The sequence below is a fragment of the Crassostrea angulata genome, chromosome 6 (assembly GCF_025612915.1).
Source record: "Crassostrea angulata isolate pt1a10 chromosome 6, ASM2561291v2, whole genome shotgun sequence".
Taxonomy (NCBI): Eukaryota; Metazoa; Mollusca; class Bivalvia; order Ostreida; family Ostreidae; genus Magallana; species Magallana angulata.
This window is the reverse complement of record NC_069116.1, coordinates 11,662,049-11,684,415: the sequence shown is the minus strand read 5'-3', so window position 1 is coordinate 11,684,415 and position 22,367 is coordinate 11,662,049. Positions and strand designations below refer to the sequence as shown.

The 22,367-nt window shown below is 33.0% G+C and overlaps 1 protein-coding gene across 3 annotated transcripts; it reads left to right on the top strand.

Moving 5' to 3' along the window:
• Nucleotides 1-3,260: 3,260 nt before the first annotated feature.
• LOC128187083 (Golgi integral membrane protein 4-like) lies at nucleotides 3,261-21,888 on the top strand. 3 transcript variants are annotated; one of them, XM_052857199.1, is made up of 12 exons: nucleotides 3,360-3,725; nucleotides 6,006-6,055; nucleotides 6,381-6,434; nucleotides 7,993-8,143; nucleotides 8,230-8,312; nucleotides 9,615-9,950; nucleotides 10,666-10,726; nucleotides 11,359-11,456; nucleotides 16,281-16,457; nucleotides 16,548-16,626; nucleotides 17,438-17,507; nucleotides 18,505-21,888. In XM_052857199.1, the coding sequence occupies exons 1-11, from the start codon at nucleotides 3,545-3,547 to the stop codon at nucleotides 17,494-17,496; spliced, it is 1,329 nt and encodes a 442-aa protein (XP_052713159.1). In that variant the 5' UTR covers nucleotides 3,360-3,544; the 3' UTR covers nucleotides 17,497-17,507; nucleotides 18,505-21,888. The 3 variants fall into 3 exon arrangements, with proteins under 3 accessions (XP_052713157.1, XP_052713158.1, XP_052713159.1); XM_052857198.1 differs by lacking the exon at nucleotides 17,438-17,507 and having other exon boundaries at nucleotides 3,359-3,725; XM_052857197.1 differs by lacking the exons at nucleotides 16,281-16,457; nucleotides 16,548-16,626; nucleotides 17,438-17,507; nucleotides 18,505-21,888 and adding exons at nucleotides 3,261-3,346; nucleotides 12,434-15,398 and having other exon boundaries at nucleotides 3,500-3,725.
• Nucleotides 21,889-22,367: the final 479 nt, after the last annotated feature.

Below are 22,367 nucleotides of genomic sequence, written 5' to 3'. Positions count from 1 at the left end.
CCCCCCCCCCCGATCAATTATCTCCCCTTAGAAACGGATGTGGTCCTTAATTTTCACACCTTTGAATCCCCTTTGCCTAAGGATGATTTGTGCCAAGTTTGGTTGAAATTGGCCCAGTAGTTCTTGAGAAGATGTTGAAAATGTGAAAAGTTTACGGACAGACTAACGACAGACAAAATGTGATTAGAATAGCTCACTTGAGCTTTCAGCTCAGGTGAGCTAAAAAAAAAACATTGTTAAAGATTAGGGTACCTTGGAGAAATAACTTAATTTTTCCTCTTACCCACTTTTCATAAACATTGTTAAAAAAGTGGGTAGGAGGAAAAATTAAGTTATTTCTCCAAGGTACCCTAATTTTTAACAATGTTTTTTAGCTCGCCTGAGCTGAAAGCTCAAGTGAGCTATTCTGATCACATTTTGTCAGTCGATCGTCTGTCCGTCTATTTTTTTGTTACTACATAACTAATTAACCCTTGCTCTGCAATTAGTGATTAAAATGGTTACCATGGCAACAATTCTTTATGAAATGAATGCAAACTTTCCAAAAAGAACAAACCAACTGTGCTCTACAACTTGGGAAAATGTCATAAATATATCTTTGTAAATAAAGATTTTATGCATTGAGGAATAATTAATGTCATCAAAATGTGATTTTTCCAAAACAATTCAGCACATGTGCTCTTTTAATTTGATAACAATATAGCAGAGCATTATTGAAAGTACGTTGGTATCTTTAAAAAATATTCTTCTCTAAAATCAATTGCACGGAAAACCTGTAATTTTATGGAACCATCCTCAAGTAGTGTAGATTCAGGTTTGTTCAGGTCATGATCCCCAGGGGTACGGTGGGGTCACTTGAGAGTCGAAATTTTACGTTTGAATATATCGGGGGAAATCTTTACAAATCTTTTTTCTCAAAAGCCATTGGGACAGAAAAGCTGTAACTTGTGTTGAAGCATCCTCGGGTAGTGTAGATTCAAGTCTTCAAACCATGATCCCTGGGGTAGGCTGGGGCCACCGGGGGGGGCGAATTTTTACATTGAAATATATAGAGAAAAAAAATAAAATTATAGAAAAGTTGTATCTTGTGAGGAAGCATCCTCATAGTAGTGTGGATTCTAGTTTGATAAAACCCTGATCCCCAGGGATATGGCTGGGCCACCAGGGAGTGAACTTTAACATGTATAGGAATACTCCGAGTGTAAAAAGAAATATCTTCTTTTCGAAAATCAATTAAGCAGAAAAGCTGATACTTGATTGGAAGCATCCTCAGGTAGTGTAATATTTATTTAACAAAAATCTTGAAATCTTTAAATATCAAATAAGAAAAATGAAACTGTAATGGGGGGGGGGGGGGGGTGGAATTTTTACATATAGGATATAAATTTGATTATTCTCAAAAATATATAGTATTACTAATATCCAAGCATATTGACATTTGTTGTTTAGACTTTGGCCCTGAATAATTCTTTGGCCACACAGGGGTTCAAAGTTTGATGTAAGTTTACCGCTATATTAATATGCACAGTTAAGATATTCTTGAGAATGGCAATGCTCAGTATATGATATAACTATGAAATCATCTACAGCTGTAGTTACAAAAAGGGGCTCAACATGAAAACATTTTTAGAAAATTTTGAAAATCTTTAAATACAGAATCTATTTTACTCATCCATTGTCTCGATATTTTTGATATGACTCCATAAAGCTGATTTTATTATGTTTAGTGTTGCTCGTGTGAGCGATGTGGCCCGTGGGCCTCAAAATTTGGCAAAAACCCTACCTTCTCATCAAATGGAATCAAACTTCAAATATCAATGAAATAAATGAATGTGCATAATTAATATGTTAGTAATGAGTTTCATGAAAAATACATCATAGACAGCGACGGTGCATTGCTACGCATTATTTTTTTTTATTAACCGTTGTATTCAGCTTTGAGTTAAAAGTACTTGCGCCCTTGTGCATTGATGATTTTTGTGAAGATGTTAAAATATTATAAAAATTAATGAAATGCATTTAAAATGTTGCAATGATTTAGATTAAAATAAATTTAAAAAATAAACGCGTTTGATATTACAATTTATTAGTAGATATTTTTTCAAATTAAATTTTATATTGAACTACATTATAAATCCAACGGTTTCAAAGCCTACATCATACAAATATGCATACACTAATATTAATTTTATTTTAGTTCACGATTGTATCATCTGCAATTTGATTAATTAGATGACAATTTACCATACTCGTGCATTCGTATGAAACAATCAGTATTGCATTTTGACATTGATTATCTTAAAATCGTGCTTTTTTTTACCAGTAGAACGTGGCGCATAAATTATACAACAAATCTTGAAGGAGGCATGCAAAGGCTTTAGACAAGTTTTGTCAGTTTTTAGTTAACCTGAACCAACGACTCAAGCTTGTAAATAATGTGAGGTTTTTAAACCAAAAATTGCCCCGATATCCGCCTTTGTCGTCTGTAATATAAAATATTTACATCTTTGGTTTCATCACGGAAATCCAGCTTCTATTAATTCTGGTACAGATCTCTCTATTAGGGTATTCTTTAAAACTATTGATATGATTGCCGTGTTTAATTTTAAAAATTTTCTTTAAATAATAAGAGAGTTTATGTGTACTTGCGAATTCGTCGGAAACTCATGGTCATTCTAAATATTGATGAAATATATTGACAATTTGTAATAAAGTTTGTTAAACCCCATCGTTGGTAACCCACGTATGATTCACATTGATTCTCTCTATCATCGTTTGAGGGCCGGAGCTTTTGGACTCAATACAGTGGTTTGCAACGATTCAATATAACGTATAACGGATGGATGTTTAATGATTTTAAGTCATTTTGATAAATAAAATTCTGAAAGTTTACTAAGTATTCATCAAGATATCTATATGACGCCGTTTTAATATTTTTGATGTATTTTTTTTTTAAATTAAAAAGAAATTGGATATCAATAATTTGAATATTTTTGAGATATCTGATATCAAAAAATAAATATTTGATATCAATAAATCGAATCCATAGCAAATATTTATATTTTGATATTAGAAAATTCCTTTAAAAATCAAAACGACGCCTTATATTCTAGTCTATGAGCAAAAACCGGATATATATTGTGTAAAGTTCAGAATATTTCGAGATCATTCGATAAAGTTTTAGCAACCTCGTGAACCTTGAAAATGTTTTGCGCGGACAGTCGACATGCGAATAACAAATGTACGACTCTTTAGAGGAAAAAAAAATAGAATAAGTCATCGTAAGAGTTACTGCGTTTTCTTGATGTTATCTGCAACTCATTTAAAGTATTGCAATTGTAATTAGGTATTTAATTTCTTTAACACGTGTAAATTTTACAGCGCATTTGTTTCTCTTCTGTTTATGTGTATTTTAAAAAAAAATTACCTTGCAAACAGGTAAAAACTTCCCACAATTCAATATTTTGACACGTCGCCATATTTGTTTTGATGCATACAGGAGGTAACGTGTCACCGCGGTCCTAGGTGAAATTAATCGCATCAGATGCAAGGAACAATGACACGAAATACAGGTGCCATTAAAACAGTTTTCATAGCTTTAATTGTGCTGGGATGGCTGTACACGATGTACAAATACCATGAAACCTCGGAAAAGCTTCAAACTTCAAGGCAAGTTGGAGAGAGGATACGCAAAGAACAAGAGAAGTTGTCAAGCAAGCTGCAAGGTAACTTCATTATTGTGAAGGATGAAAAATGCGTAGAGCTAAATGGGAATGTCGTAGATATAAACACCTGGAGTGGAAAGTGTTTGCAAGTTTATATATATTTGAAAAGGACTGACAAAATGTTTTGTATTCAAAATATGATTTTAATTTGATTAATCTACAAAGATCAGTGCAACAGACAGTGTCTGTAATTAAAAAAAAGAGAAAAATTGCAGGTCTGTTGCTCCCGCTCTGAAGAAATTCGGATGGACATTGGACAACCTAGGAGCTATAGTGCCTCCCATTATGCTTAATAAACAGGTTGGGCACAACCCCCCGTAGTCCGAAATATCTGACGTTTTTCTGGCTTTTTTAACGATTTTGATATTTACTTGCCAGGAAAACGTCAGAACCGGTGCCATTACGAAAACTGGAAATTTCGCCGCCTCCAACTGGAGGCGGCATTCTTGGCCCGATTTTAAATAATTGTGAATCGTATCATATATTTAACTCACAACTTAACAATAAAAAAATGACTTTACTACTCACTCATATCGCTCAAAATTAAATATGACTCCGTATTTTGATAATAGAAGCACACAATTACAGTCAACCGTATTTTCGCTGTCTTTTGAGATAACAAGTCACGTGACTCAAATCTCACCAGACAGTTCGATAAAAATGTGTTGAACAGACGGTTTGTAGAGTAAACAAACCCATTAAAGCGATATGAGTGAGTAGTAAAGTCATTTTTTAAACGTCGGATATTTCGGACTTAATTCCCCGTTAAGTGGTTTGAGTCCCATTTGGTGGTTAAATGCCCAAATGGTATACCTGTTTTACCTAAGAAATGGGATTCATTTTCGTTCATCGCGGATTGCGTTTTTCTGAAAAAGCGCATCATGTTTACCACCGGGGCTAGTACTCAGACATGTTTTCTTCATAATAATACACTCGTTTAAAAAATTCTATGTGTCGATTTTTCTGCACGGATGTTTAGAAAAAGATTGAAATGTTATGCATCCCGGAAGTTGCATATAAACAATTTTTTTTTGCTTCCAAAAAGATCGATTTTATTTAAAAAATGACATGGCCTCATTCCTCGAACTCTTTACTTTCGATTCCTATTTAGTTTCATGCCACACTTGGTAATTCTTTAATCAATCCAAACTATCCATCTTTATTCCTCAGACCAGGAAATTCTCGCCAGTTTATGCCCCATTACGTAATCGAGCACCTGTTGACTTAATTTCCTTGCAGTACTTGTCGAGTGGTATCAATATTCGGTAAAGCGTTCACTTGTCTTATGTTTTTTGGTAAAAAAATAAAAAGGTCAGGATTAGGAAGATCACCAATACTGTATACAGGGTTATTTTCGCCCTTCTACACTTGCAAACAGTTTCGCCCTAACTTGAATTCACCCAGACACAGTTGTGTTTTTAGAGAAATATTTGAGACATTGGAATTTGTCCAGTCCTAAGTTCGCTTGCTGACAACAAAGGCGAAAGGGGCGAAAATAAAATGGGGCAAAAATTTCCCTGTATAAAGTAGTTATGATTGAAATTAAATAATTTGTCTTGTTCAGGTTTTGAAATTAACAGTCGCCCACTCGCCATTTGCGATTAAGTTTTCATTTGGGCGATTTGAAAATCCAATTCCAGGGGCCCATGTGGCGATGAAACAACTCCTGATGCCAACACATCTTTTTTCCAAATTTGTCCGAATGTTTCGTATTTTCATTTAGGTTGATCACTCATATACACTATATCACATATAAAAGAGAAATTAACATAAAAAGACAAACATTCACAACATTTTTTTGTTGTTATAGAGTTGGAAACACTATTGCGCATAATTAATTTTGAATAATTGTATGTTGTTCAGTACATGTATTATACTCAATTCATTAATGATGGTGAGGGTGATCAGGAAGCATCATTTTTCTTGGAGGAATGAATCTTTATTCATATCTTCTGATCTTCTGATCCCTCACCATCTGATCATACAATAAATGTATTAGTTAGAGGTTAGGGATTGAAGGGTTGTTAAATGACATTTACTCTGATTTATTTATTGATGTGTTTTCAAACTTTGCCTAGGAAACTTTACTTTATAGTTAATATGTTACTTAGCGGTATTAAGGTACATTTTGTGTCATATAACAGTAGGCTCTTGAGCCAGTATGATAAGTCAGTTTAAAAACTTTTAGGAATGTTCGATGGAATCAAGCATTTGATGATAAAGATTGTTGTTGAGTGACTGCTGCACTGCAATGTAAAAAGTGTAAACTTTGTTTTGTAGATACACTCACCGAGGCAGAAGACCATCGCCAGAATTGTGATAGGGAAAAGGTTTGTTTTCTTTCTACATAATTAGACAAAACATCAGAAGGGGTTTACTTTCATAAAATTTACTCGAAAGTACATATCCCGAGGACAAACCTTTCACTCACTGAAGTAGTCCAAATACATGTAGCAAAAAACACACCTTGCAAAAAGGTTGACATCTTTAATTCTATTGGAGCAAAAATATAAAGATAGCAGACCTTGGATCTTATTTTAAATATAAAACAAAAAATAGCGAATGGATTGAACTACCAAACACACATTTTAGATTCATTTAAAAATTGTATGCTGTCAATAACAATGCACTAATTGTTTAAATATTGTGTTGTAGAAAGAGTATGACAGAAGACTTCAGTCTCAACAACAACAGCATAAAATGTTACAGGTAAAGTTAAACTTTAAAGATGATGATACAACACATTGTGTGACCAAAAACCTCTGAGAGCTGTTACGATGTAACTTTGTATCCTCTTTCAACTGTAATCTCTTTAAAAAGAGGAGCCATATTCAGTTTTACGGACTTATCAATGCCATTAGCTTGCTTCATCACATCACAAACAAATTTGTACTGTAAAGTCTCGATTGATTGCCGATATCGCGTGTTATACATACTGTATGAGTGTAAACTGAACTTATTTTGTCAGAAATACCTTATTCTTAATTTTATTTCCATGTATTAAAATATTTATCCACTCTGACCACTATTCCTTGCATCAGACAAGTTAGTGCCAGTGTATTCGCCATTACGTAACCAGCCACCTGTTGACTCGGGGCATGGTCAATGTTTGTTTAATGATTTCTGGTGTCAGAAGCATGCAGCTGTCTCGTGACTTCACTGGGGGTTCTTAAGAAGTCTCGGGGGAGAATGTTTCAAACATACGATTTCCTTTAAATTTTTTATAGTGAAATGTTAACTTATGAGTAAACTATGTGCAAAATATAAAGTAAATTGACCTGATAGTTTATCTGTTTGTCGCACTCAAATTTTGGTCGTATGTCCGATTCATCACCGACATTTTATATAGGATTATACAGGAAAATGGGGGTTTTCATTTTCAGTTTCATATTTAAAAAATTACAAACATACGATTTTCTTTAAATTTTTAGCGATGGAAGGTTAAGGTATAAGTAAACTTTTTGCCAAATTAAAACGAAATTGACTGGATGGTTTTTAGGCTATCCGTCCTCATATTTTGATCCTATAAACGTGCCGTGCCAGCCATTTTACATTATAGAATTGTATAAAACAAAAGGATGTTTGCGAATCAAATTTAATTCTATTTGTATTAGAAGAAAAAATACATTTCCACTCACACAGAACTTAGAAGGGTCGCATATATGTTTTTATTTTGCAAATTATAGTTTTGATTTTAATTATTGACGCTGTAATAGAAAATGAGCGACGTTAATTTTGTCAACTGTTACATCAGAGTCTCAACTGACGTCATCCTTAGACGTTGACTCCGACGAAAATAACGATTTTGAAGAAGAGGCGAAAAAATTAAAATTCTTCTGACATTATTCTAACCATTCATTTCACTTAAAATAATTTTTTGATAAGTAAATTTTTCTGAAATAAAAACGTTACATGATAACCTGTATCATTGAACATTTTACTTTAGATTTGTGTTTTACAACAGTAATGCGCAATACCCTGCGCAGAGGGCGCAAAATTTTAAACCCGCTACCGACCTTAAGTCAGGAAGATTAGCAATTATTATGATTAAATTTAACTTGTTTACTTTGTGCCAAGTTATGCATGTAAATGTTATTGCTTTACATTGTCACTGTTAAAAACACTGACCATTTGTACGACTTGATAAAGACAATATGCGACATACATACGTTTCTTCACAGGTGCATGTTATACACAAACCTTTATAGTAATAATGTGCTATTACTGGTAGTAAAAGTGATTAAAGAATAATATTTCTTGTGTTTAGGCCCAGCATCAAGATCTTGAGGCAGAATTGACAAAAATTCAAAGGGAGAAGGAGAAAGAAGCGGAAGATCGACAGTCTGCAGATTTACAGCGAACGCAGGAATATGAGCGGCTTAAGCAGGAAAAAGAATTAGAGATCTCTAATCTGAAAGGTAAAATAATGCACAAATTACATGGCCAAAGATGATTTGTGTTCCTATTACCCTATTAGTAATAACTTTTCAATGATAATTCACAGATGAAGTTGCCAATGTGAAAAGAGAGAAAGGAAATCTTGAAGAGCAGATACAAAGGTTGAATAGCCAACTACAGAGTTCGCAGGTAAGTTGAATTGGTACAATTTGATGAAGCGGAGTTTTTGCTTAGTAGATGTTGACGTTAGTTTGGGCCACCTTTTAATTTTTATTTTGCATTTAACCAGATGAGTTTACTAAAGGACAAAAATATTAACTGTATTATGTTAAGAAATTCTTCACCTGCTTCAATTTTTTTCACTGCTTATACCTGTCAACCCTTTAAGTCCTAATCAAGACAGGAGAGGAGAGGGGAGGGGAGACTGCAGGTTTTATTATTGTACAAGTTTTGGAAGGCTGTAATTTGCAATTTTAAAAACCTCCTACTTAACAAGATCCCCCTTAAAACACACCATCACTACCCTAACCTCTCCCTTGTTGAGGGGGGGGGGGGGGGGTTGTTGTTGACAGGTATGAACCGTTAATTGAAACATTTCACTGTTTATGCAAGTTATGATTTTTTTGAAATCATTAAGTATTTATGAGAATTGTAAAAAGGTTGGGAAAAAAATTTAAAAAGTTCCTGATATAAAACTATTGTCTTAGTTATATCACATTTGCATGTCCATTTTATGTCTGTGAATATAACATTACCAGGTATAATGGTTATGTATCTAGTATGAAATCAGCCATATAACAATATTTATATCCTATCTTTCTCCTTTAATCATTTCTTACAGTTCAAAATAATCTGTGTTTGGCTAACAACTCTCTTTCTCTGCCAAATTTTTGCTTTTAGAAATTTGATTTTGCAAGGGAATTTGTAACATGTACTTTAACTGTGTTTTAAAATGTGTAGGTATCAAATTTACTAAGATGCTAATGCCTAGCAAGAAGAACACATTTTATCTGCAGGTTATCCCTCGTTGGGATCTTTTCATTTCTTCTATTCTGCAAAGGGTCTACTTGAACTCTTCTTTTTTTCTTTTTTTTTCTACTAGGGGTAACCAAAATTGAAAATTAATTTGTATTAAATCAAAAGTCATCCTGAATTAATTTTTGAAAGTGGTTAGTTGAAATGTTTGAAGATTTGATGCCCCAAAAAATTTAACATGTACATTTCTTAAGTGCATACCCACTGAACATAATCTACTATTACATATATTAGACACAATCAGGTAAAAGACTTCTTGAAAGCCAATTTTGAACTCATCAAAAATGTCTTTTATCTTTACTTAACTATGAGGAGGCAGATTTATTTATTTTTATATTTTTTTATTTTTTTTTTTTTGGGGGGGGGGGGGTGTTATTATACTAACATTGTTCGATTTGATGTGCAGTGTTCAGTTCACATGAGTGCACAACCTTTTCTGTTGTCACCACTTTTCAGCAACAATTTCAAGCTCAGCTTCAGGAGTCACAACAAAGAGTGATTCAGTTACAGCAAGCTGTCCAGCAGAACCAACTAGTTCACCAGCAACAAATGGCCAACCTACAGCAAAATGTAGCCAATCAGGGAGTTGCTCAGCAAAATGTAGCCAATCAGGGAGTTGCTCAGCAAAATTTAGTCAATCATGCAATGGGTCAGCCAATTAATTCAGCTAATCAGGGAGTTGGAGGAAACCATGTAATACAGAACCAGAATTTTAATCAGATTGGTCAGAACCTCCCCCCAAATAACCAACACAGAGATGTAGCATTGAAGTTTTTAGACCAGCAGAGTTTGGTGTGTATTCTTTGTTCATTGTTAAGCTTTAATGCCCAGTCTTAACACTGATGTAATAAAAAAGACCAATTACAAATTAAATTGAAAAGACAACTCTTTCGCAGTGAGGTGTTTAGCAGCTTTTGCATGCTTTTCTTTAACATATTGTATTTAGATATATTATGTTATCAGATGCATGAAGTATAGGTGAAAGTAAGATGCATGTTTTGCTGTAAAGCAATTAAATCAAAAGTTTTCATCATGAATCATTGCATTTTAAGTTTCAAATTAAGATGAATATAAAACTATTTATTATAGTTCAGGCTTTCCCTACACCACAACATGAGTTTCTCTATTAATTCGCCTAAAACCTTTAAAATTATGGATTTTTCAAAATTCATTGAAGAATTTCAGGCATTTGAAGTATCTACATGACTGTATATTATGATTGCAAAAAATGATAAGTTGATAAAGCTACCTTTGGCATAAGCTTTTTCTTTCTGATTAGTATGATAGTGTCTGATAAACTATATTACACATGTGTGCTTAATTTACTGCTACCTATAAACTTTTTCATATAGATTAAAAATAATTTTCAAGTGTTGTTAAAAGAAATGTTAGCAATTCTGCATTTATAAGGTGTCCCATTTAAAAATGTGCAAGTTGGCCTGTGGGCCTCTTGTGAGAGGATAATCTGGTTTTCTACATATAGTCTAAATTGCTTTTTTTTCTGCAGGGCAATCAACAGCAGCCAATAAATGCCAACCAACAGCAGGCAGGAGGCAATGTTGATACAAGTAGGTGTTTAACTTCAGTGGTTTTTTAATTCTTATGCAAGCGAATTATATATTCATAATGTTAGTTGTCAATTTGGGTCAATTAACTTTTCCTATTCTTTTCATATTCTTTACTGTTAAAGTATTGTATGTTATTTATTTAATATCTTTTTTTTTTGGATGGGGGGGGGGGGAGCTTTTTGGAATTTAAATCTTCTTAAAGTTATGATAAACATAGGGGCATTTATAAAAAAAAAAATTCATAAATCTGGTGTGAAGGGGTACTGGTACTAGAGTTAAGCTTTATTGGTTAAAGATAGAAAAATACTAATACTTTGAAAATCTTTGGTTTAACTCTCCATGGCATTTAACAGACAATCTGGGTATTAAGTAGGACAGACTGGGGTAGGGTAGGGAGGGGTTCTACATAAATGATAAAATTCAGGATTCGTGTCATTTTTCTCTTATTTAGAAAATTTCTTCGTTGGTCATGTAATGGACTTTTATCATCTTTATGACTTTAAACATCTTGAAATGTGGTGATCTGTATAATTACATAAACGCTGGTTATTGATTTGTGTTACAATTATGAGGTATGATTATGTAAACCAGTACAAGGAATGAAGTCAGTAACAATACAACCTGTTTTGCAGTGAATGCTGCGGAGAAAGAGAAACTGATGGAGCACCACCAGCAGCAACATCAGATGGCCCCGCCCAAAATGGACGACAAGGAGAGGGACCCAGAACAGGTAAGGCCCTCAACTCCTTCTGACTAACACACTGGGAGTGGAACAAAGAGTAACAGACCAGTATTGTATAGACATCCAGAGCCTTGTATGATGACTCCCTGTTCTCTTACACAAAGCAGAGGGGGAGAGTTAATGTTTTGTATTGTCATTATATATAAAATATATAAATGTATTTTGCATCTTCCTTTTTCCTTAAGTTTTATTCAAAAGCTTTGGACTTTCATCTTATGTATATCTGATTGAACATATGAGAAATCTAAAAGTAATCCAATAGTACATGTATATGTTAAGTATGGAAAATGTAATTCAACCTTCAGTATTCTTGACACGAGGGGGATGGGGAGGTTTGATTAGATATCATATGTATGATTGTTCACTTTAAGGATCTTTCTTAAAAGCCTGTGTGGAACTTTTTGCACTTATTTGCTGCATGATTTGTATATTTGAAATTATTTTATACTTACTGAAGTATCTATATTTAGCAAGATATCTGTACCCAATTATACACTTTTGTGGTTATTTCTGCAGTTGCACTTTTTCTTTGCATTTACATAAAAGCAAGTATGTATTCAAATTTGGTCTTATTGCATGAACTGAAAAGGGGTTAGACATTGCAAATTTGATAAGTCAAATTTTGCATTTCAGTTCTTAGTAAGTAATGTATTATCTACTGTTAAAAACAAAAAAAATGTCTTCTTTTTTAATACATGTACCTACATTTAAAAGGAAATACAGTGAATGAAAAGAATCTACTGTTGTAATGTGTACCTTCAGGGTAACTTTCATCTGTAAACTTCTGCATGTTTCTCCTTATTTTTTGCCTTTGTGTATTGAGAGTTGTGTATTGCAGAAATATCCATATCTTTGTATTGGAATGCGTCTTAACACAGCTTGTAACTAACTACTGATGCTGTATTTATGTGCATGGATACTTACTAAGCAGAAGTTACATGGTATGTTGTATAAATCCTCTTTAGCACGAGAAGGTACAGGAAAGCACAGGAAGTCCAATAAACCAGGCCGCGGTGGAACAACGCAAAGATTTAGAGGAGCATCCAAATATTAAACCACCTGAAGTGTTGGATGTGGAAGAAGTAAAATATGGCGAGCATAAAAAGGATGAAAAAATATCTGATAGTAAAAATGTGAAACCAAAGCTAGGGGACCCTGTTTTACAAGTGGCTCCTCCCAATGAAAAAGTGGAAAGGCCAGGGAATGTGGAGGAGAATATGAATATTCTGCTTCCAGGTGGAGATAATGGTAAAGGTATTCAGGATTCTAAAAAGGAACAGAACTTACAACCTCCCAGAGTTGTGTGATGAAAAAAAAATCTGATTTAAAAAAATATCTATTAACATTTTTTGTGGGATATCTTTTTATCTTAAACTATGTACTTATATATAGTGGTGTATCTATTCAGTGCATTCACATAAAATGTGCATTTACCTGAATGTTAATCCTGATAAGTGTGGATCGCCAGGTATTTATTGTAATAGGTGATGCTGGAGTATCTGTGTATTCCCGAATGTGATTGACAGATATATTGCAAGTGAATTCCAATGATTTGTAATAATTTGATTAAGTAAGTTAATTAAATTAGCTAATGAACCGTTAAGTAACAGGTACTTGCTTCTTATACTACCGGTATATGTATAATTATATACACTGTAGTAAAATACTTTTAAGCAAAAACGAAGGAAAAAATGTCTTCCATACTTTTGTGAAAGAAATTATTAATAATGAGATTTAATCATTGTTAGATGTTAATTACCATATGTGACATTGATTATGAATTTGATTCTCAGTGAGATGCTAGTCATTCTGTAAATAGCTGTAGAGAAAGACTATTGCAGTGAGCTTAAATAAAAAAAAAAAACCAATGGATGGAGGTTATTATAGATCTGTTCATATTTTTGGGGTTTGACTTTTGTATTGATAGTTTGTATAATTGTTTTATTTGATAGTGCTAATATTTTTTTTATTTACAGTATCTTCAATGTGTTGAGCCAATAATTTGCCTTAAGTATTAGCAATAGTTTACTTTATATTTAAAATTATCATATAATTTTAATTATGTAAAATTTTATGCATACATATATATATATCACTGCTATACATTGTAGAAAATAAGAACATTTTATTTTGGGGAGGGAAGGGGGCAGTTAGTTGATACCAGTGAAGAAGTGTATACATACCCAAAACTGTGGTTTCATCAATTTTTTTTTTACCAATTTTCGTGGATCATTGTTAAGTTAATCCACGAAATTAAATGTTCATTGAATTGCAATTTCTTTTAATTTCTAATTTAATTTCAATTTCTATTATTATTCGGGTCATTGGCCACGAATTTACACATCCTTGAAACTGTGATTTTCACTTTATCCAAGAAAATTGATTCCCACGAATATTAATGAAACCACAGTACTGTAGATTCCTTATTTTACGCGAGTACTTAATTCCGCTATCTAACTGTTTTTCATCAAATTGCGTGAATATTAAATCGCGAACACTGAGTTTTTATCATTATTTATTATGGTTTACATGCGTTCGAAATATAAGGGCGAGGTTTTAAAATCCGTGAGATGTGATTCTCGCTATTTTACGCGAATATTAATTCCTCGCTTTTAATTAGGAATTTACAGTACTCTTAATTACTAATCTCAATTCACTGTTTTCATGCCTAGCAATGTATGTAATAAACCATGTGCTATGAAAATTGGAAAAGAGTGTTGGCATGCACTCAAAAAGTATTTAGAAATCAAGTTTGATGTTAACTGAAAATGAATATGACTCAAAAGTGTATGGGATTAAAAAAACTGACTTTAAAGCTCATGAAGCGTTTCTTATGGGCCCAACATTCAAATTTGTGTGTATTATGATCTCTTGATAATCTTCCCTTGTTGAAGGGGTTCTCGTCTTTCCATCCTTGTGAGTATATTTATACATTAGAATATATATATTTATATATTTACTTTATGTAGGTTTGTGTTGGGACAATAGCCGACAATTGGCATTGTTTTCTATTATCGTTTAGTGGATATATTATCATCTTAAGGACTTAATATTGTTTTGGGATTTTATTCCTTAATAATTACCAATAGGAATGAATATCACAGTATGGTTGGGTAGGCCTTTCAACTTCAGCTAGGGATTTAACAATAAATGTTTGAACAATAACTTGTTCATAACAGATTGCACAATGTTTTAAGCTTAGTAGATACTTTTCTAAGGTTTGTACAGTACAAAGTGATTAACACTATTAACCTGAAGCACATTTGTTTAAATTTGATTACCATGAATTAAAATTAAACCGATAACTCTTCAACAGATGCTAGAGTAATTTCTTCTTGAATCTTAATTATGCTTAAACCCCTCCTTTCCTTATTTTCATCAAATGAAATTTTAGGGTTCTTCTATGCTATACTTTGTGCTTGAAGTAAATGGGCCCCATAAAAATCTCGTACTGTTTTATTAAGTTGAAAAGATCTAATCATAAGAGATGCACAAAACTTCATTTACACCCTAAAAACCCAACAAAATGTTACGTTTTCTTCCTAGTAAAACAATTGTCAGATTTGTTAAGTTCTTGAATATAGTCAGTTTTGCAAATGTTCATTGTTATGTCAGGAAGGAAACAGATATTTATCTGTCCTGAAAACATGTCAGCTTAAGAGAATGTTATATTTCATTTTTGAAAATTTCAAGCACATAGTAGTCCGTTTCATGCATTCTGCGATAGTATCTACCACATCTCAGCAGAATTCAGTATCAGTTGGAAGGCCTACAATGGGGACATTGAATGGTTATGCAATGTGACATATCTGTGTATCTTAAATGTATTACATTGTAAACAAGTTCTTGTGGTCCTATGTTGATATATTGACTGTATAACTGTAGTTCTTATTGTATTAGGATATACAGGTATTAAAGTTTAAAAAAGAATTCTTTTACTTGATTTTGTTTCACAACATTGGCATGCACTCTCATTGTTTTTAAGATAATAATATGTGTAGAGTGAGTGTCAAGAGTTTTTATGATAATTTTTGCATGATAAGAAGAAGTAAAAAAAAAACTAAGTCTTGCTGAGTAATTTTCTCTCAGTTTTATCTGTTTTTTAATACATTTATTGAAAAGTTTACTCCTGATTCAGATGCAGAATTAACTGTGCACGCTGTTCTTATGTCAAAACTCAAATTTCTTGAAAACAAAAAAATCTCATTCGAATACTCATCCTCTTTATTGGTATATAACAAGTAAAGTATAAAGCTTATGTTTTTAACAGACTTCCGCTCCTAAAGTGGGTAGGTTGGAGTGATTCTAATTGAAATGAATGAAAGTATGTACTTCCAATTCACCTTCAATGCATTAGGTTGAGTTTCAGGCTTCAGGTAAGGGTTGGTTGTTTGGGTCTACCGGTGATAATGTTATGTGGAGGCTTGGAAAGAAACTTTCCTATTGCTTATTGTGTCGGGTTTGCTTGAGCATGATAGTTTTTGTGGAAACAATTGTTAAAACTCTGCACTACATGCTGATAATAATTGCTTGAAAAGTTTTCTGCTTGAGCCATGCTCTTTTTGCTGATTTTCCCCTTTGAACCCATATATATATATGATATTTATATCAACTTTCAAAGATTCTAAAAGATTATTTAATGTCATTACATATAGCTTTTTTTCTATTTTTACTATATTTTAAATGAATAAACAGTACCAGAATGTAGAATATATTGCACAAAAAATATTTTTCTTCTTTACACATAAATTTATTGTTCAGACTTTTTTTCTCAGTCTTACAATAAGCCATAACATAATGATAAATTTCCAGGAGAGAGAGAAAAAGGAAGAGAAGAAAGAGGACCCTGATGCAGTGCCTAAGATCCCGAATATGGATCATCCACAGATCCTAGAACCTGTGCTTCACAATCCGGATGAGGAGGATAAGGTTCCAAGGAGTGATGACCGGAACATTGGCAAAATGGACAACCACCCACAGGAGTCACAGGTATGGTACAATGTTACTTAATAGCTGTGAGTGAAACCATAAAAAGAATGAGTTCTGAAGATTTACCGTCGATTGATTCTCTGACTACAGGGGCAACATGAAGATGCAGGACTTGCTCAAGCTGCTGAAGACGGAGTAGACGACAACGCTGAGGACAAGGACGAAAAAGGTATACTGATTTTGTACACCCTAGAAATAGTGGTACTGGACCAGGCCTCCGGCCAGAAAGAGGAGCTCACTTTTGATCTCAGTCTCGTGTATTCCTTTTGCTAAAGTGATACCGTATTCAAAAATTACCTGTAAGTTTTAATGGCCATTGGTCCATTAAGATCTTTATCATTTGTAAGCTCATCTTGTCCTATGTGTTAAGGTTTCAGTAGTGTATACAAGGCTGAAGATTCCTTACAGGGATAGTTTTAACTTTCTACACACAATCTGTTGGTCATTGAGTTACAGGTTACTCTTGATAACTTGATGTTTGATCGCTCAAAGTGAGTCTAGGGTCCTGATTTTTCCCCCTATATAAATGAGCAAATTTACTCTTGATGTCTGGAACTCTTGATCTCTCGAAACCTTTGATCCTTCAAAAGTTTTTCCTTGGTCCAATGGCCATCGAAAGTCACCTGTAACTTATAAACCAAGGAAACGCATCTGCATGAGTAAACAGCTGACAAGTGCCAGATATTCCTCTGAATCCAACTATAGATACAAATTTCACGAATACATGCACTGGGTGTTTTTTTACTCTGTTTGAAAAAATCATAATGAGATTGAAAATTAGCAAAGTATTACATATAAAGAGAAAATTGCCATATTTGAATTATTCAGTGTCATCAATAGCTTCAAAATCTCACCAGACCCAGGGGACAAAATCCTGCTCTTGAACAGATTTCAGTACATGTGTCTTCATCTCTTGTCAGTGGTACACAGACACTTTTAATGTAATGGTAATGGGGTGAATTTGTTTGATTTAATTTCAGATCAGGACTACAATGATGATGATGATAATGTTTATGATGGGAAAGGGCCACAACTCTAAGTTTACTAATGGTAGGTGGAGGGCTTTTTAATATGTGGTGGTTTATTTTGCATGCCTTATGTGTATACTTGATTGACATTTTTATTACTAGAATGAACTTTTGTTTAAAATAAATCATCCTGTAGGAAGCTTTAGAACAATTGTATTAAAGTGTGGATTTACAAAATTTAATGTTTTGTTTAGCACAGAATTTTAAAGAACAACTAGTTCTGCTTCAAACAACAAATTGAAAATTATGAAACATATTTATAAATATATAGAAATACAGGTGATAATAAACATTGATTGAAATTGAAATTATGATCCCATAAAGAAAAGTAAAGATGTTTAAATTAAAAATTTAGGTGACATGGCACATGAATCACTTGGAGTCTAAATGATTTCTTTCATATTTCTCTCTTTGGCCAAGTTTGGCTCAAACTTAATCTATAGACTGCATTTGGGAGGAAGATGTACAGTGACCTTGATCATTTTCTAAAAATCATTTTAGGTCAGGTCAAATTTCCTCACTGACAGTCATTGTGTAAAATCCCCCTCCAAGATAATTTTTCCCCTGCTTGGTCCAGTTAGGCTAATTAAAAACTTCTTTACATCTAATTGTCCATTAAAATTGCTACAAGAAGAGCCAATTGAAAAGGTCACCATCTCAATGATATCTTGTTCACTTGAAAAGTGTGGGTCAGGTTATGTGCATATTTCAAACATAGACAATTGATTTCCTATGGTGAATTAATTCTCATCCTTTGTCTACTTTTATTTTGATTGGAGTTGGATCCGATGTAATGTCCAGCTTATAATGGGACCAAAAAAATATCTTTGTATTCAAAATATTGATAGGGACTTCCAACTCGCATCAATGTATCCATGGTTTCTAAAATATTGATGGTCAAGAAAATGAAATCCAACTGTATAAAATAGAGTTTTTATAACAGAACCAAAGCCTCAAGGTCACAACAAATACAGAAAATTGAGAGATGAAAACTTGATCATGTTCTTTGTTTCTCCTAGAGAACCTCCAACCACTTAAACCACCCAAACTCCACAAGGAGAAAAAACACAGGAGAAAACAGAGAAAACACTAATTGTCTGTGATATCTAAACCATTCCAGTCTAGCAGACAAGGCCAGGCACCAAGGTCCATCTGTCAATCATCTGCTGTCTGTCAACTTCTGTCAGTTCTCTGGGTCTGCGAGCAATCGTAGCAAAACCGTGGACTCTGTACTTGAGTAGTTGTTTACAAACGTGATGCAAAATAAAGTTTTACATGTGTAACCTGTATTATACCTGCTTACATGTGTGTGTCTGTGTTTGTCTGTCTGTGTGTGTGTAAATCATTGAAGTATGTACATTCATGAAAGAGACATTGTTCATGTATTTGTATGCAGAAATAGAAAAAAAATCAACAAGAGTAAAAATATACAATGCTATTGAATTGAATTTTCATCTGGGTTTATTAAGAATCCTTAAAGAATTTCCAATACTTTCAGTGCGATCAATGCTTTGTTTGGAAAACCTGGTGCATTGCTTGTTAAAAAAGCGTTTGATTGAAGTTCTTGTAAAAATGGGTTTTAATTGTGGTTTTTTTTTTTTAAAGTGAGAAATTTTTTATTGTCATTTTTTATTTGTTATTGTTTTACTCATTGTTGTATGATCCTAAAATTACTTGAAAAATACTTTTATTATGAAAATAGTGAAGATGGATTTTGAAATTGCTTTTCGAATTTTCTTTGTATTCAGGATTTTGTCCAAAATTGATTTTAACACTCAGCAATCTCTTTTATCTGAATCATCAAGTTCTAATTTTTTGTTGTACAGAACATGCATTCAGTATTTAATCATATTGAACAACCTGTGACGTGTTAAGCTTTGAAAGTATTATTGGACAGTGTCGTTTAATTATCTGCCACATTTCAAAATGTATTATAAACCTCCTAAAATTCATGATTCGACCTGGGGGTGCTTACAAAATAATATTCTCTGAATCTGCCCTGATGTGATTATTTGATATCTTGTGTCCTGTACAACCTTTTAATGTGTTCCTTGACTGTGCCTCTTACATATGGTATATGACTGTGTAAGTGAAAGCAAAGTCCAAGATCATTTCTTTTCTGTAGTTGTCTTATATCATTTTTTTTCTTTTTTTCTTAAGTTTCAGTATTATAAAAGCTCAATATATGCAGACCTAATAACCCAGAAATAATATATTGTTAATTTATCTACCATTTTAATCATATTAGTTATCTTTATTCTATGTAACGGAAAAGACTCAAAAGTTCTGGGGCAAATTGGTTTTCTTGAGACATTTGATGCTTAGGAAATTGTGCATCTATCAATGAAAACTAAGTTAAACATAGACAGTGTCTGAAATACCTAAAATACATGTATCAGGTAATTGATAAAATTCTGTGGATGTTAATATACAGGTAGATGTAAGTAAAAACCTGACTGATCCTACAAGTTGCACATCACAAACTGTTGATTTAACTAAAGGAGCTAACAAGACTAATGATATAAAGCAGAGCTATTTTGTAGTCTACCGGTATTGTGGGAGAAACATGTTACAAAATTAAGGTGTCACATTCCTCCTCAAGAAGTTGGTTACTTTAGGAGAAAAGAAAAGTGGAGAGGCACAGTTATAACATTCTATACTCTTAATATATTAAGTACCGGTAAATACCGGTAGATAAGAACAAGTCATTAGAAAATCATAGATTCCAAGATTGACAAGAACAAATCTTGTCTCAATACATGTATAGTACTTCTTAATGATATTTATTGCTGCTTGTAAGTATTACAAGAAATCATTTGAAACTAAGAAAAATTGACTTGCTTTTAGATTTCTTGAGTCATTTGTGGTACTTACCAGGTTTGTAATCAGTTGTCACTAGTTTTCTGTTGTCCATTAGCTTTGAAATTTGTAGCTTTACTTAATTCTACAGTATGTTTCGTTGAATGAAGTTGTTTTTCCAAATATGAAAACATGTTTTGAAGGTGGAGAAATGTAGGATGTTCAATGAATCTCTTTCTTAAGACAAACCATTTGTACCAAAGTTAAGGTTTGCTTTAACCTAAATTGTCAAATTCATAATCCATGGTTTATAAGGCAGGCAATTTAGTTCTGCATTTAGTGTTGTATCGGACATTATATCCCCATGGTCATTCCCAAACCTGAGTCATATACCGGGTAATTAATTTTATCAATGCAATCAAATTATTACCATAAATTATCATACTATCAATCTAAGCTAAATGGGATGTAAGTATATTAATTTGTATATCAATAAGATCTGTTGGAATAGATGATGGTTAAGAACATGCATGTACGTGTACATGTATTTGAATATGTTGTGAAGGGAAATCGGCCCTCGATCTGCTCCAATTTCTTTTAAAGAATTCCTGTTTATTCAAGCATGTACTTAGATTTAGTTTTATTAAGAGGGATATCATTGGATCTCGGATATGTTCAAGATGACCAATGATGTTTGTACATTGTTTTTTTTGTACATGAATCATGTATTAGCAATCTGTTTTTCAGTGTATCCACATTAGCTCCTCCTTACCTTAACTTTAACCTCCAACCTAGAGTTGTTAGTGAAATTATATATTTATTTTATAACTATTTTATATATTTTTAATGAGTTTATCATCTTTGATTTACATGTAGATACATGCATATTAGTTTATTTGAAAAATACATGAATATTCTGTAGCTAGGAAAATATTTGGGATATACCGGTATTACTTATCTATTGATTTTTTTGTATTAAAAGTTGATTTATGAATGCATGAGATAATTATCTACATGTACACAGTATGTAATGTATTTTGTTAAATGAAGATCCCAAAATTGGGCGAGATGTCATTGTTAAATACTGTAATACATTGAGCATAGGGCACAGAAGCTTTTGGAGCTGATAACAACTGTTTAGTTTATTTCTTCTTGTTTAGTTTATTTGCTTTACTTGTTAGCAGAGATAAACTCTTATTGATATTAGCGAGTATTGAATTTGTGATACAAATATACAGTTAACAAACGATCTTTCTTCGTATCATATTCTCATTGATTTGGAAATTTTACGCTGTACCCATACTTTGCATTATAAGAGACTAGCAATGGATCCAGAGTCCTTGCCAGGAAACTGTATCAATCAAGAACAGTTCCGAATTTACGTTGGAAAAGAATCTTTCACGAGTATGATAGATTGGGAATCTCACAATGTTACAGAATGTGTCCAACATGGGGAGTGTCCCTGTTGTTTTGTGCTAGTCTGATGCCAGAATGTTCTTTTTATTCATTTTTATTTTCATATAGTTGAAAATCAAACAGTACATTGTCCTGTGTGGGTTGATATGTAGCTGTTAAGTTATAATAAAGTGCCATTTGTTAAATAACGTGTGTTGCTTTTATGTCTACTTTAAGAGTAGACACCAGCTGATGCTCATATTCAGGATTATATAGCTAGAGTAAATTGTATCCAGAAAATAAGATGCCCAGGAACATCAATATACTTGACAATCCATGTAAATTGGCCATCCACAAGTTTAAACAATTGTACATGCAGCTTTATTTGGGTTTATCTTGCATTAATTCACCAAACTTTCTTGAATGGTTCATTTAAGGATACTTATAGATTATATTCTTCTGTCCTTGACATTGCCTGAATGACTGGTTCAAGAATATGACACATTCAGATCCTTTAAAATCTTTAAAGTATTTCTATACTGCCAGGGTGGATCCTATACACCCCAAACCTTATTAGCATTGGGTATCAAGTATTTGTAAGCACATATGGTTAACTAGACTTGTATCAGGGCCAAGATGATTTTTTGCGTTCACAAGAGGCCCCAGAGAACAGCATGGTCAAAGGGAC